Source organism: Vombatus ursinus, unplaced genomic scaffold (genome assembly GCF_900497805.2).
Source record: "Vombatus ursinus unplaced genomic scaffold, bare-nosed wombat genome assembly UNPS02014177.1, whole genome shotgun sequence".
Lineage (NCBI taxonomy): Eukaryota > Metazoa > Chordata > Mammalia > Diprotodontia > Vombatidae > Vombatus > Vombatus ursinus.
This window is the reverse complement of record NW_020953955.1, coordinates 1,363,251-1,379,522: the sequence shown is the minus strand read 5'-3', so window position 1 is coordinate 1,379,522 and position 16,272 is coordinate 1,363,251. Positions and strand designations below refer to the sequence as shown.

The 16,272-nt window shown below is 38.0% G+C and overlaps 1 protein-coding gene across 1 annotated transcript; it reads left to right on the top strand.

Moving 5' to 3' along the window:
• Positions 1 to 9,013: 9,013 nt before the first annotated feature.
• LOC114041720 (olfactory receptor 5B12-like) lies at positions 9,014 to 9,952 on the top strand. Its single transcript, XM_027860303.1, has one exon. It carries the CDS (start codon positions 9,014 to 9,016, stop codon positions 9,950 to 9,952), a length of 939 nt encoding a protein of 312 aa, XP_027716104.1.
• The last annotated feature ends 6,320 nt before the right edge of the window (positions 9,953 to 16,272 follow it).

Here is a 16,272-nt window from a genome sequence, read left to right as displayed (position 1 = left end):
CATGCAAAATACTTGGAAAACAAATCTGCTACATTGAAATATGTGTGGCATTTTATTTCTTTTATTTTAGGAAGTTAGCCTGATACAGATATAGGTCTCATCTGGAAAGGATTTCAGAAACCAGCCCTGTGATAAATATTAATGTTTGTGCCAGCATCAGGCAGAATGGTGAAATCTCTAATAAAATCAACAAATTGTAGACCTATCCACTGTCCCCTTATGTGGGTTTCATAGACTGAGACAGCCTTCATGTGAACTGATGACAGTCTCAGGGGACAGATTCTCTTCAGAGGAACAACTCTTACTGATAGTGTAGAAAAGGAGCTATACTCTCTCTCTCTCTCTCTCTCTCTCTCTCTCTCTCTCTCTCTCTCTCTTTCTGTGTGTGTGTATGTGTGTATCGCTGTATCAATCTCTGTCCGTCTTTGTATTTCCCTCTATCACTGTTTCTATCTCTAACTTCCTCCCTTCCTTTCTCCCTCCTCTTTCTCTCTCTCTTTGTGTTTCTCTACATTTCTCTATTTCTGTTTGTCCCTATATGTCTTAGTCTCTATCTGTCTATATCTGTCTGTGTCTGTCACTCCATCACTTTTTCTATCTCTCTCTCTCTGACTTCTTCCCTTCCTTTCTCTCTGTCTCTGCCTCTTTGTGTCTGTATCTCTCTTTCTCTTTCTCCCTGCCCTGTCTCCATACCAGAGCATAGCAGCACAAACTTGAATTCTTTGCCAATGTGCATTATCCTTTCCCATTACTCCAGGAACAAAAATGACAACTTTGGTAAAGGGACACGATGAGTCAAATGCACCTAAAAAGGGAGTTCAAGTTTCTGGTCACTTTTTGCTTTTCTCTTCAATGTCTGAGCACAGATCAGACACCTATCTGATGATTGACTTCCCTAGTGCCTAAGATGGCAGCAGTCAAAGCACTTAGAGGGATTTGCTGCAAAAGTCCATGGCCCATATTCTGGGGTTCTCATTTGGCCACTGAAACTTCTAAAGAGAGAAGAGATTTCCTGATGCAGCATGGTCTTTGGAGAAAGAGGAGGATCAACATAGTTCATGCTCACTGTCCTACTAGGAGAGCAAAACCAGGCACTCCTTGGGTAGGGGTTGTGTAGTGAACAAAGTGAACAAAGAGAGAGTGCAGGCTTTGAAGTCAGGAAAACCTAATTTCATATCTTTTCTCAGACAATTATTGGCTCTGCAGCTTTTGGTGAATCATCTATTCTATCACCCTCCTGCTTCTCATCTGTAAAAATGTTAATAGTAACTACCTCCCAGAGTTCTGCTGAGGAATAAAGGAGATACCATATAAAGTGTTTTGCAAACCTTAAAGCACTGTATAAAAGTTAGGTGCTTGTTACTGCCATTGTCATCATCACCATCAATCATTAACATCTTTTGAGAAAGAGGATCAATGATTTAATTCCTGCACACCCTCATACTTGGAGAGCAAAACCAGTAAGTTGCATGGACAGTGCAGATTTGATGGGAATGATTTTCCTTATTCAGCAGCACCCAATGTAGGAACACCTATAAGAAGGAATATAAATCACCAGTGGTCCTGGAAGGACCTGGAAGGGTTTGTGTATTATCTTCTATAATAAAGAGATTTCAACAGCATTTCAGCACAGTATTCCGATGACAACCCCAGTTTCACTTCCGTTCTAACTGATTAGTTCTTTATGTGCTTTATATGTTTTTGCATTTGTTTAGGGGTTCCTGTGAGGTTTGTTTTTTGTAGGGTGAAATAAAGAATTTCTCAATATTATATTGGTACCATGAATGATTGTATATGAGTTGTAGACCCATTTAAACTACTTTTTTAGAGAAATCTAGAAATAGGGATACTATTTATGATGATGATAAAAAATGTTGACTAGAAGAGGACCAAATATAGATTTTTGGAGCACTCCACTAGAGTCTAAACCCCAAACTGAATTGAGCCATTGACACTCATTAGGCCTGGCCATTCAACCAGTGTATTCATGTCTAGCCTACCTTTTTCTATCTTGTCCCCAGGATGGCATGAGAGACTTTGTCAACCACTTTGCTTCAAACTCATTAAACTGTATCTATTATATTCCTTTGATTCATTAGTCTACTAGATCTTTATATGCATGTATCCTTCAGGAGCATAGCCCCTAGGAAGACTTTGCAAGGGTAAAGATGGACAGTTATAATTATCACAATTTTACAGATCAGGAAACTGAGGTACAGAGAATGATATGACTAAGTTAGTTAGAGGGAAATCTAGGATTCCAACTGGCTCTCTGAAATCTAGGTTTCAATACTTTTTGGTCTGCAGTACATTGTCACTTTCATATTTCAGTGTGATATTTGAATATCACAACAATTCTGTGAGCTATATAGGCAAGGAATATTAGCTTCATTTCACAGATGAGTGAGTTGAAACAGATATTAGTAAAGGGCCTTTCTCAAGGTCCCATTTCTAGGAGCTCAAGGCCAGGACTCCCAATAACCAAGGTTCTTTCTACTCCACATCCCTAACAAGGAACTAAGAAAGACAAAGGCAGCCATAGGAAAATGGTCCCCATGGACAATCAGTGTTTGCTCCCCATGGTCAGAGAAGAATGTAATGGTTTGTTTTGTATATTAGTTGTCTGTAGAGCCAATTATCTCCAAGGGGGCACAGTCTCCCAGGTCTGTATAAAACCCCTCCCTAATCCTTATCTTCAACCACTGTCATCCAAATGTGTCTCTTTCAAGGCACATTGCTGTGGGACTAAGCTAGTGAAGGAGTCCATTGACTCACCCAATCATTGCTTTTCCATTGTTCATTCTGAAATTCAACCTGAGAAAAGATCACTAAATCTACTGTCTTCCATGTAGCAACAATGGCCAAGTTTCATCACTCCAGATCTAAGGACTTTTGAAGACTTAGCACCAGGTACTGGGGGAGACTTTCCTCATCATTTTCATTGTCTTCCTCAGTCTTAGACTTCAAGCCATAGACCCCTTGTGAAGGTGTCTGGCCATCTTTCTTCTACAGACACCCATCAGCCTTTCTCCATGAGAGTTAGGTTGTGAAAAATCCAGTTTAAGATTCCAAAATTCATCTGGGAGACAGTAAGGTCATAATGCTATAGGGGTTTAGATCTGGAATCTGGAAGATTAGGCTTAGATCTTGTTTCTAAAAATTATGACCTGTGAAATCATAGGCAAATCATTTCATCTCTCTGAGTCTTAGTATCAATTATAAAATCAAGATGATAACACATATGACATCTTCCTGATAAAACGTATTGTGTGGCTCAAATAAGATAAGAAACACCAGATATTTTGCAAGATTTAAAGGTCTCATAAATGACAGTCATTATTATGGACCAAGCTTGAGCTTTTGCCACCTATTCTCTGGTTTTAAGCAAAGGAGCAATCTGAGAGGAGACCGATGATAATGAACATTTAACAACAAATCAGTGAATAGTAATAGGGGGGTACTGTGTACAAATCATGGTTTTAAGGTTTGGGGCAGATTTCAAATTAGGAAAGACATGATTTCAAGCCCTGGTACTAACATCTTATATTTATATTTTGCTTTAAGGTTTTCAAAATGCTTTAAAAGCAGTGATCTCATTTGAAATGCACAATGACCCTGAAAGGTAAGTGCTACAGTTGTCATCTTCTCCATTTTCCAGATCGGAAAACTGAGAATAGGAGAATTGATGTGAATTGTTCAGGCTCACATAGCTAATAAGTACCTGAGGAAGGATTCTTTTCCAAGTCTTCCCCAAATCTAAGTCTTTAGCTCTATTCACTAAGCTTAACTCCCTCAATAAATTCACTCATATGCTAAAGCATGGAACTGTCTCATCATTATCACATAGAGGCGCCAAAGTCTATAAGGGAAATAATAACTCCTAGTTTTATAACTTTTTTTAAATGTTAGACTGTCTTTCTTTATAAACTCTTTTTGACTGATGTAATATAAATGATATTACCCTTTCATAGGAAGGGAAGGTGAGACCCAAAGATTTAATTGTGTTGCCTGAAATTCAATTTAATTCACCAAGTGCCTGCTACATTCCATTCACTGATAGAGATGCTAAGGATAGAAGACAAATGTGCCCTCAAGTAATTTGTGGTTAACTTTAAGAATAGAAAATTGCCTAGATAAGAACATAAGAAAAAATATTTTTGTTGTTGTAGTTGTTGTAAGAGAACCAGTAACATCAGGAAGGTGATGTTTTGACTTGCAAGTAAATTGTATTTTAGTAAGAGAGGGCTGTGCAAAGTCACCAGCCTCACTCTCTCTTCTGGAGCCATCTGGGTTCAGTGGCAAGATATAGATCAGGACAGCTGGAGATGGCCGCTGATATAGGGGGAGAATTTGTCCTTTTTAAGTTAAGGTCTTTCCCAACGTCTTAGATTATCTGAGGCATCACCCCTTCAGTAATTAAGGCTAGGTAAGAAATAAGAGAAGAAATGATCTCTTCTACCTAGTCAAAAAGAAAAAAAATAAATTGGGGGGAGGGGAAGACCATCAGGTTTTATGACTAAAAAAAAAAAAAAAAAAAAAAAACAATTGCTATTTTCACTCTCCCCGAGCCATCAGAACCCAAACAATGACCAAGTGAAGCTTGGGATGAATCTCATTTTTAGCCAATCAATGAGAATCAGAGTGATTTGGGTTTAAGACATGGTCTTTAAAAAAGAAATATAGCCTATAAACCCTGAGATATCTTGAGAGGTTTCAGCAATCAAAATTTACATTCCATAAGATAAAATTATACACACAATTCAGAAGCTCAAGGTATAGTGGCTGGATAAGTAACCTCAGAGGCAGGCCTGCTAATTTCCCATAAGCTAGGATTAAAGCTCATATATTCTGACTTCTTGTGTGGTACCTTTTTATTTCCAAAAATAATTTTTAAACACCGTGTAATCGATGAATGAAAGAAAATCATTTTGGATCTTTCAACTTGTTTTGAGTACGCCAAGGTTCTCTTAAACTCTATCTACAAACTTTGGTTCACCAGAATTATCATCAAGGCAGAGTAGCTATGTTATTGACATCTCTCCAAATCTTGTCACTAAGCTGTCTATGTTCTGTTTGCAAACAAGTCTAAAGAATTTGCTACAAGTGAAGAGAAATTGCTTTGTTTTCTAAATGTGTTTAGGTGTTTTTTGTGAAGCTATTCTCTCCCACCTCCCCCACCACATACACACACACACACTTGTTTGTACACTCCATTCACTTTCAATTTCTGTTTCATCAGGGTAATAGAGGATAGTAGTAGCTCTGTAGACTGCCTCTGAAGTTTCCTCCCTATTTTAGGAGTTACATAAGCCCCCTACACCTAAATCAGTTACCCAATAAACAATTATGAAGTGCCTACTATGTGGCAGGCACTGTGCTAAGTGCTGGGGATACACATACAAAAGAAGGAAGTTCAGATTCCAAGGTTCTTACAATCTAGTCAAGGAATACAGCACACAAAAAGAAGCTAAAGGGAGAGAAAGGGGACCTATGATCCTATGAAATTTGAATTCATGCCCCAGCCCAAGTGTATGGGCACACCATTGTGCTCTCTCAGTCGTTTTAGAGAAATTTATAAACCAAATAGAGTTTATCAAATGTTCTTCTCCACTGCTCTTTCAATTGGTTCTGAAAAAAAGTTTTGAGGATGTTTTATCCTCACTACAAGGTCCCTGTTAGACACCTTAGAAAAATTCTATTGAGACAAACACATCGCTATTCATTCACGCAGGAATTATTGCCACTCCCCATTCTTGCCACCCAATGACATGATATCTTATTAAAGAAGTCAATATTTTGTTGCTAGAATAGCTCTGTCTTTTCCATGACATGTTTTTCCCCCTCCATTAATGTAGAGTACAACTTGTGCATGTCTTCTGAAGTTATCTGTCTTTTGTCCTTGATTTGCCACAAATCCTCCATGAAGCCTCAAGCCAGTTAACATGCACAAAGCTTTTGCTTTAATCTTTTATTTATTTAGGAGTGCCATCTGTTATCAAGTTCACCATTCATGAATGAGTTTCCCTCCTTCTTTTCCAGAATATATATCCTTGTTGGGGTAGAGTGGGCTTAAAGCTTAGAAAGACTTTGTTGAATATACACATGAAAGGTGTATATTATTCCTTAGGCTTTGTTTTATAAAAATCCCTTTCTGCTTCTAACTAGGAGGCAACTTTTAGGATAAGGCCCTTCCCAGGCCACAGTCTGTCTGAGGCAACATCAATTCAATGATCAAAGGCTAGGTAAGAATTGGAGAACAAAGAATGAACAACAACAAAGGAAGCAGCTAGGTAATACAATGGTAGTATGTTGGACTTCCAGTGAAGAAGATGAGTTCAAATCCTGCCTCCAACATTTATCAGCCATGTGACCTTGGGAACTCAGTTTCTTTCTCTATCAAATGGATATAACCCAAGCTCCTACCTCATAGGGTCTTTGTGAAGATTAAATGAGATAACATAGTATTTTGAAAACCTTAAGGAACTATATAAATGCTAATTTTGTTATTATCAATTATATCATCATTATTAGTCTAAGTCATCTGAATTAGAAAGGAAATGAATTGGAGGATTAAGAAATGGAATTCCATATTCTGAGAGCCCATGGTAGTTAGTGAGAAGGCAGCTTTCAAAATTGATGTTGACTGAGTGCGGTCTAGCATGCCCAAATCGAGCAGCAAGTTACATTATTTCACTTGCCTCATGTTATAAAAAGTACCTAGACAAAGAGATGGGCCTCAGTGACTCACAAATGTGGTTCAACGGATAGAATTAAACACAGGGACAAATGAGTTCAGTGGATACTTTGGGTCTGGAGGAGACTTAATACTACTGAACACCAGTAGGCACTAGGCCTGGCACAAGCAGCATCAATGATGTCATCAGGAAACATTTGCCCAGGTGTGTGAGCTGGTCCACATCCATTATATCCTAGCCACATGCATTACCTATGGAGTGCTTTCCCATGAGTGCACCTTGACATTGGTGTTTCCTATATGTGACAATAGACTCTATAACGATTTCCTACATGTGCCCACTAATGTTGTCTATTTGTAGAAAACTGGGTTCCAGGTTAAAAAGAGGAAATGTTTGATACTTTAGTTACTTTGCCATTTCATAGTAAAGAGAGGATAACCCTTGGGATCAGGAACAAATGTGTTCATGCCTCACCTTTGACACATAGCAGCTGTGTGGCTGAAGGCAAGTCATTTAACCTCTTAGAGCTCTAGGCAACTCTAGATATAAATTAGAAGGCAGAAAGCTACATAGATAGCTATAGTTTCCTCATTGGAGAGGTCTTATGAAAATGTAAACCACAGGTCCAGTGTCTATCTGGATCCTCATTTTTGTGTGTGATTTCATCAAATACATTTGTTTTACCTGATTCTCTCCTTAGCCTGTCTAGAAAAAAAAAAAGCAATCAATGAGGGCTTATGAACTCCATTCTCAAGTGCATATGAACTCATGTATTGCCTTGAATCTGTAGTAGCTTTGTCTGGGACATTGACTAAGTGAGTTGAAAAAGAGGAATTGTGATCTGGAGTGCTTCTATTACAAAGTTGTAGAAGAGATTACCAGGGAGAAATGATCTGATGGCCACAGATTTTTTTACTGATTTAAGTATCTGTGATGCTGTACTCAGGATTGACCAAATGAAATAGACCACTTATATCTATGGTATAAGTTCCATTCTCAGTCCTCATTTGTGTTGTAGTAGTAAACTCAGATTTCTGAGACTATTTCAGTGAAAGGCAATCACTGTTGGGGCCTCCAGGAAGCCTTCTCTACACTGTAAGTCTTCTAGTACAGCTTATTAATGTTTCCATCATCAAATAGCAGCCAGGATTAAAGTAGAGAGCTTCATCATCAGTGGCTGGTTGCTAAGGAATGATTTTGGGGATTTGGGGCCATTGTAAATCATGAAAAGGACAAAAAGTTAAGAAGGACTTCAGACCTATGTGAAGTCCCCTTCTGATTTCACAGAGTTCATGGTACAGCTTGGAAAAGGGATGGTGTATAAGAATAAGAAATGTCAAATTGAAATATGTGTTTGTTCAACTTTTATTTTCAAAGAGGACCAATGATGTCACAGGTGACGTATTGACTTTTGCATGAATTGGATGCAACCTCACATAATTTGCTCTTCAAAATATAATGTTCCAAGACCTACAGTCTTTTAGTGTAGAAGTTTGTAGGTCTTATGAAATCCTGATTGTTTTTCTCCAGTATTTATATTGTTTTTTTTTCTTGTTGCTTGCAATATTTTCTCTCTAACCTGGGAATTTTGAAACCTGGCTATGACATTCCTGTAAGTTTTCTTCCTAGGACTTGTTGCAGGTGGTGATTGGTCAATTCTTTCAATTTCTACATTACTTTCTTGTTCTAGAACTTCAGGGCAATTTTACTTAATAATCTTTTGTAATAGTGTATCCAGATTTTTTTTTCATCGTAACTTTCAGGTAGTCTAACAATTCTCAAATTGTCTCTCCTTGATCTATTCTCCTCATCAGCTGTTTTTCTAATGAAATGTTTCAGATTTTCTCCTATTTATTCTAGTGTTAGTACTTCTTTGTGTCTTATAATATCATTCAATTCCATTTGCCCAATTCTAGTTCACAAGAAGTTATTTCCTTCCTTACAATTTTGTATCTTTTTTTCAATTAGTTAACTTTCTTTTCATAATTTTTCTTTTTCTTTCTATTTTTTCTTTTTCTTTCTAATTTTAAATTGCTTTTTCTTTCTATTTTTTCCTCCTTCTCTTTTATTCAATTTTAAATTTCTTTTTATTTTCTTCCTTATAATTTTGTATCTCTTTTTCCAATTGGTTAACTTCATTTTTTTCTTTTTTTTCTTATTATTCCCCTTTACACACTCTTGCAGATTGTTCCCCATTCACAATATCTCATGTGTGCCAATATGTCCATAAACCAGAGTCTATGCCTTAGAGGAATTCATTGTGCTTAGATATGTCTAATAATTTCCTTTTTATTGCAGGTGAATGAGCAACTCCCCAAATGGCATCTGTGAAGAACAGAACAGAGGTGAGTGAGTTCATTCTCACAGGAATAACAGATACTCCAGAGCTTCAAGTTCCCCTCTTCATAATGTTCACCATCATCTACCTTATCATCTTCATGGGGAACTTGGGGATGGTAGCCCTTATCTCCTGGGACTCCTGCCTGCACACTCCAATGTACTTTTTTCTCAGTAACCTCTCTCTGGTAGATTTCGGTTATTCCTCTGCTGTCACACCCAAGGTTATAGCTGGTTTCTTCACAGGGGGCAAGGTCATCTCTTACAATGGATGTGCTGCACAAATGTTCTTCTTTTCAACCTTTGCCACTGCTGAAATTTATCTCCTGGCTATTATGGCCTATGATCGACACGCAGCTGTGTGTAGGCCTCTACATTATGCCACCACCATGACATCGAGTGTGTGCACTTGTCTGACCGTTATTGCACATGTCTGTGGATTTTTGAACTCTGCTATTGTCACTGGACAGACATTTAGCCTGTCCTTCTGCAGTTCCAATATAGTCCATCACTTCTTCTGTGACATTCCTCCTCTCCTGGATCTCTCCTGTTCTGATGTATACATCAGTGAAATGATAATCTTTATCTTAGGAGGATTTGCTGTCATTTTTGGAATCTTGTTTATCTGCACCTCCTACCTGTTCATCTTTATTGCCATCCTGAGGATTCATTCTACTGAGGGCCGCCAGAAAGCCTTCTCTACCTGTGCTTCTCACCTCTCTGTGGTGTCCATATTTTATGGGACAGTCATCTTTATGTACTTACAACCCAGCTCTAGTCATTCTATGGACACAGACAAAGTGACTTCTATATTCTACACCATGGCCATTCCCATGATGAACCCTCTAGTCTATACTCTGAGGAATAAAGAGGTCCATGTTGCTTTCAGAAAAGCTATGCGGGGGCAAAGACTTCATTAGGCTTAGCATTTTTCTCAAAAGAAAACAATAATTTGAACTCCCTTTCTCTAAATTCTATCCCCGAAGTCATGATCTTTTCTTAAGTATTCTTAAGCCCAGATCTACCTTCTCTAGATTGTGTGATATAGTAGAAAAAGGATTATCTTTAGAGTGATGAGAAATATTGATTTGAATGCTGGATCTAACACTTACTAGTCATGGGACCTTAAGAAAGTCTCTACCATTGATTTGTAGGGACCTGTGACAGATATTATTAGTACATTGCAGTGCCGAGGTGACAACACCTGAGTCCAAAGCCTACTTCTAATGACACTATCTGTGGGACTTTAGATAAGTCAGAAAGCCTTTATGGGCTTTAATTTCCTTCTCTGCATAGTGAAAGGATTGGACCAGATGAACTTTTAGGTCTTTTCCAGCTCAAAATTAGTGATTTTATGATAATGGGGAAGGAAGAAATAGGTTTACAGGATTACCATTTAGGACCAATCAATCCATAAAGAAACATTAATTTGGATTCTGCTATATACTAGGTGATGGGGTTACAATGACATAAAATGAAAGTCTCTTACTCATTGTATTACAAAGGCTCATATTGTCTCCCAATGATTGACTGGTTGAGGTGCAGGAGGCCAAAATCTCCTCACAGGTTCTGTTCCTTCCTTTGGCCAGTAAAAGTGAACTAACTGCTCCCTCTTCCTCTCTCTCTCCCTCTTCCTTTCTCTCCCCTCTCTCCTTCTCTCTTTTCTCCTTCCCCCTTTCCTCCCTTCCTTATCTCTCATTGGGTAATTTTGGAGAGAATAGTTTCAATGTAATGATGTCAAAAGTCAGATTAGAAGAAGTTAAGAAGAGAGTGATAGGAGAGAAAGCAGGGGCAGCTATTGTAGATGGCCTTTAAGGAGTTTAGCTAAAAAGGGAAGAAGAGATATAGGATGATAATGAGGATGAGATGATCAAGTGAGACATTTTTAGGATCGGGAGATGTAAGCATGTTTGTAGGCAGTAGCAATGACTCAGTTGACAGGGAGATATTACAAAAAAAATATGAAAAAGTGGGGATAAAAGAGGAGACAATCTATTGAAGAAAATGGGATGGAATAGGATCACTTAAATAAGTAAAGGGGTTAGCCATGATAAAGAGAAAGGCTACTTCATCATGGCATGGTTGTGAAGATCGAGATAGTCACAGAAGGCATCTCAATGATAGGAGATGAGAAGGAGGGGAGAAATGGGAGCTCACAGTGAATAGCCTCAATTTTTTCCTATAGAACATTAGGAAAGCTTCTTAGCAGATATAGTGAGAAGAGCATAGCCAGGGGAGGTTTGAAGGAAGATAAAAAGTTTGGGGAGAATAGGATAGTGAATTGATGAGGGAAGTAGAGTAGGATTGCTTAGTAGCTGAGAGGGTCCAGGTGAGGTTGTGTAACTTAAATTTGTAGTGGACTCGGTCAGAATTGTTACATGATTTTCTTCATCTTAGTTCAGCAGCATGTATATAGGAGAGAAGGTAGAGAATGCTGGGAGCATTCCAAGACTGAGGTTTGGCTGGGTACAATCAGCAATATTATAGGGGGGCTAGGGAGGGAGACAGTGTAGAGCTGAATTGATTCACCAAAGGGCCAAGTTGGCAAGAAAAGGAATAAGTGGCTAATGGAGGGGAAAGGTCCCATGAGACATCAAGGGATTAGAGGTCATAGTATAGAAGTAATATAATATGAAAGGAGTAATAAATAAGACATAATAAATAACAAATAAGATACATAGTTATATGCACACATATGTGTGTGTGTGTGTGTGTGTGTGTGTGTGTGTATAAAATTCAAGGTAACCCCTGGCTTACACCAGCCTTGATCTTTCAATCAGATTGACTAAGCATATAATCTTTCATGACTGACTCTTGAGTTTTTATGTGAAATAATCTCAAGCCAAAGAAAAGACATATGTATATATGTGTAAGTATGTGTGTGTGTGTATGTGTGTGTGTTTGTGTAAAATTTCCAAGTAACCCCTGGCTTACTCCAGCCTTGATCTTTCAATCAGATTGACTAAGCATATGATCTTTCATGACTAATTCTTGAGGATTTTTCCCCCCTCAGGTCCTCCTGAGTCCAAGGCCAGAGTTCTTTTCACTACGCCACCTTGCTGCCCCTGACTCTTGAGTTTTTATATGAAGTAAACTGAACCTAAAGAAAAGAGATTAGATTTTTTTAAAAAATAAAAAATGAAAGAATATATAGTAATCTCTCTAATTGGACATGAAATAGAATAGAGAATTTGGGGAGATATTATATGGTTTTGAATTTCCCTTATATCTAGAAGATGTGACCGGAAGAAGCAGCTTTAGGGTAAATACCTAGTTCCAAGTGGTCTATCAGGACCTAACTGTCTAATAATAACAGGTAGTATTCATTATTCCCATTTTGCAGATGAGGCAGACAGAGGTTAAGTGACTTGTCTGGGATCTTACAAATAATCATCTGAGGTGGGAATTTTAACTGAGATCTTTCTGATTCCAGATCCAGAACTATGTCCACTGTGCCACCTTGCTACCCTTCCTGCAAACTCTCTGCTGTCTGATGCAGTTCAGCTTTCCTTTCTTTCTCTGTGATCTCTCATTATCCCTCTGCCTCCCTTAGCTCTCCAGCTCAGCTTTGAGGACACCATCTCTACAGCTGCCACTGCTGCTCAGTTCATGGATTCCTAATATATTCTTCCATCTTCACTAGCTCACAGACTGTGTATATTCTTCAAAATTTCTGGGCATGATTCAAATCCAGCTCCTGACACAAAAATCATGATAGTCCAATCTCTCTCAGACAGAGGAGGGACACTTGTCTATCTCAAGTTCAAAATCTAGATCATCAGTTCTTAAGACTCTATGACACACAAATTCTTTTTGTTGAAGCCAGAGTTTCCACACTATTGGCAGGAATGCCTGGTCATTTTGAGGCTTAATTCTTATTTGCTGGAGTCCTCCTGCTGCTTTTCTATGGTATTTAATTCTTTGTTCTTCAAGAATCTCTGAGGTGCCTCATTCAGGATCCTGTATTCTTTCAGTATACTTAATATGGTCTTATGTAGGATGAAGTCTAATCACCATTCCTCTGTTCTGAGCTCACCAAGTTGCTGACTGCAGTTTGTATCTGGTTAATACAACTGGAGAAGGAAATGACAAATCACTCCAGTATCTTTGCCAAGATAATAGCAAAATGGCTTACAAAGAATCAGAAATGACAGAAATGACTAAATAACAACAATACAACTGTAGGCTTGCCCCTGTTTGGAGTTCCAGCAGACAGCTGCTGGCTTGGTCTCCCTATTAGTTAACTTTCAGGTTCTCTAGGTTCAGAGAGACAGAGCTGCATGTTCACCACCGGTCTGAGCTCCCTGACCTAGTTACTCAGTTTTATGCCCCTGACCACTCTTGGGAAAGAATATGAGCCTCTGTCCTTGGGCCTGTGCCCATTCCTTTCCTTGATGTAGTCACCCACACCTAGTTTAGGTGATCTCCTTGATTCATATTGTATCTACCACCTTGCACTTGGTACTAGTAACAGAACTAGCATTTGGCTCATCCATCCCAGATTTAGGATAATTTCTTCCCCTAGTATCCAATCACAAGACCCAGTTCAGTCCTTACCCTTTAAAGCTGTGCAACACCTACCTGATTACAACCACACTTTTGTGCCTAAATACATCAACCTATTTACTTATATTTACTTGGGTTATACAAATGACTCACTTTGATTTTCCTTGGATGTCCTAATCACGTGCTAGTCTGGTGCTCTTTCTAGGTCCTTGTTGAAATAGTTATGGGAAAGAGGTAGGAATGTGAGAAAGGAATATTTCACTCATATATAATAACTAATTATTGTATTAGGACCAAGGTTTTTCCCCTTTTCTACTTCTTCACATAGAAACCAAGTAGTGCGCAAATACAAGACTCAAGTTAAACATGGAAGAGGCAAACAGGAAAGAGAAATCATAAAAGACTTATTAAGGTTGAACTGTTTACATTCCTGCAGGGAAAGATGATATTTGTAACTCATGAGTCTTTTGTCAGTATCAGGGTAGTGAGAGGGGAAAAAATTATATATATGTATAGATAGATAGAGAGAAAGAGAGACAGCACAGGGTGAGTTGAAGATGAAGAGGTGATATCTGGAAAATAAAATTAAGGGTTGAGAGAGGATTATACTGGGAGAAGGAGAAAGGGAGAAGTAGAATGGGGTAAAATATCTCACATGAAACAGACGAGAAAAGGCTTTTACAGTGGAGGGGAAGTGGGGGAAGGTGAGAGGGAATGAGTGAATCTTATTCTCATGGAATTTGGCTTAAGGAGGGAATAACATACACAATGGGGTATGGAAATCTATCTTACCCTACAGGAAAATAAGAGGGAAAGGGGACAAGAGAGCAGGGGCTGATAGAGGGGAGGGCAGATTGAGGGAGGGGATAATCAAAAGCAAACACTTCTGAGGAGGGACAAGGTCGAAAGAGAGAATAGAATAAATGGGGGGTAGTATAGGATGAAGGGAAATATACTTAGTTTTTCACAACAGGACTACTATGGAAGTGTTTACATGACTACGCATCTATAACCTGTACTGAGATGCTTGCCATTTCAATGAAGGTGGGTGGGGAGGGAGGAAGGAAGAAAATTTGTAACCCAAAGTTTTAAAAACACATGTTAAAAATTAAAAAAAAATTAATAAAACAAAATTAAATGCAAAAAAAATTGAAGCAAGTTTCTGTGATAAATGCCTTATTTCTCAACCATATAGAGAACTCAGTCAACTTTACAAAAATAAGAGCCATTTCCCAATAGATAAATGATCAAAAGGTATGAACAGTTTTCAGGTGAACGAATCAAAGCTATAACATGTGAAAAAGATGCTTTAACTCACTACTGAGGAGAAATGCAAATTAAAACAATTCTGAAGTACTACCTCATACCTATTAAATTGGCTAATAGGACAGAAAAGGGAAATGACAGATGTTGGAAGGGAAAAAAAGGAAAATGACAAATGATGGAGAGGATGTGTAAAAATGAGACAGTGCATTGTTGAAGGTGTTGTGAACTGATTTAAGCATTCTGTAGAGAAATTTGGAACTATGCCCAGAGTGCTATAAAATGATGTATACCCTTTGACCCAGCAATACCACTACTAGGTCTGTATCCCAAAGGAGATAAAAACAAAAAACAAAGAGGAAAAGACCCTATATGTATAAAAATACTTATAGCACCTCATTGCTGGTGGCAAAAAAAAAATGTAAATGGAGGGATTGCTCATCAATTAGGGAATGGCTGAACAAATTGTGGTATATGATTGTAATGAAATATTACCATACTATAAGAAAGGATGAGCAGGATGCACTCAGACTAACCTGGAAAGACTTACATGAGCTGAAGCAAAGTGAAATGTATTGTGTACAAAATAACTGCATTATTGTAAGATGATCAGCTGTGAGTTACTTAGTTATTCTCAGCAACACAATGTTCCAAGATAATTCTGAAAGACTTAGAATGAAAAATTCTGTCCATCCTCAGAGAAACAACTGATGGTGTTTGAATACAGATTGAAGCATACTGTTTTTACTTTTTCTTGAGTTTTCTTTTTGTCTATTTTCTTTCACAACTTGACTAATATGGAAATGTATTGCATGACTACCTATGTATAAACTATATCAAATTATTTATCTTCTCAATGGGGGAGAGAGGAAGGGAGAGAATTTGGAACTCAAAGTTTTAAAAAAATGTTAAAAATTGTTTTTACATGTAACTAGGGGAAAATAAAATACTAAATATTTTTTAAAAGAAAGTTACTTTAGTCAGTGAAAAGAAAATGGTAAAAAGTCCACATCAATTTCCTGAGAAAACTTTAAAAAAAAAGATTTACTCAAGCCAAGATCTAATCAGACAGTAAAAGAAATTCCAAGTTTGATCTAATGGGTGAATTCATATCCACTGTGTTTGCTCCCACAGGTCCTGAGAAAATGTTCATTCTCCCTAACACCAAAACAAGTGATATGGAAATTGATGTCTTTTTAACCGAGATTTGAGTGACCTAAGTCACATGCTCCAAGACCTTCACTTTAATATGGCCCACACCTCTCATTGTGTTAACCAATTTGAGTTTATTGCCATCCCTTAAGCACTCCTACTCTTCAAAAGGTATATAAATAGTGACCCCACCTCCATTAGGGGTCTTTGGTCTAAGACAGATGGCCAAACGACCATCCTTTTATTAATAACCTGCTGACTTTATTAATAAAATGATTAAATTACCCTGAAACTATGTCTCTCAAGCCTTTTTAGTCTT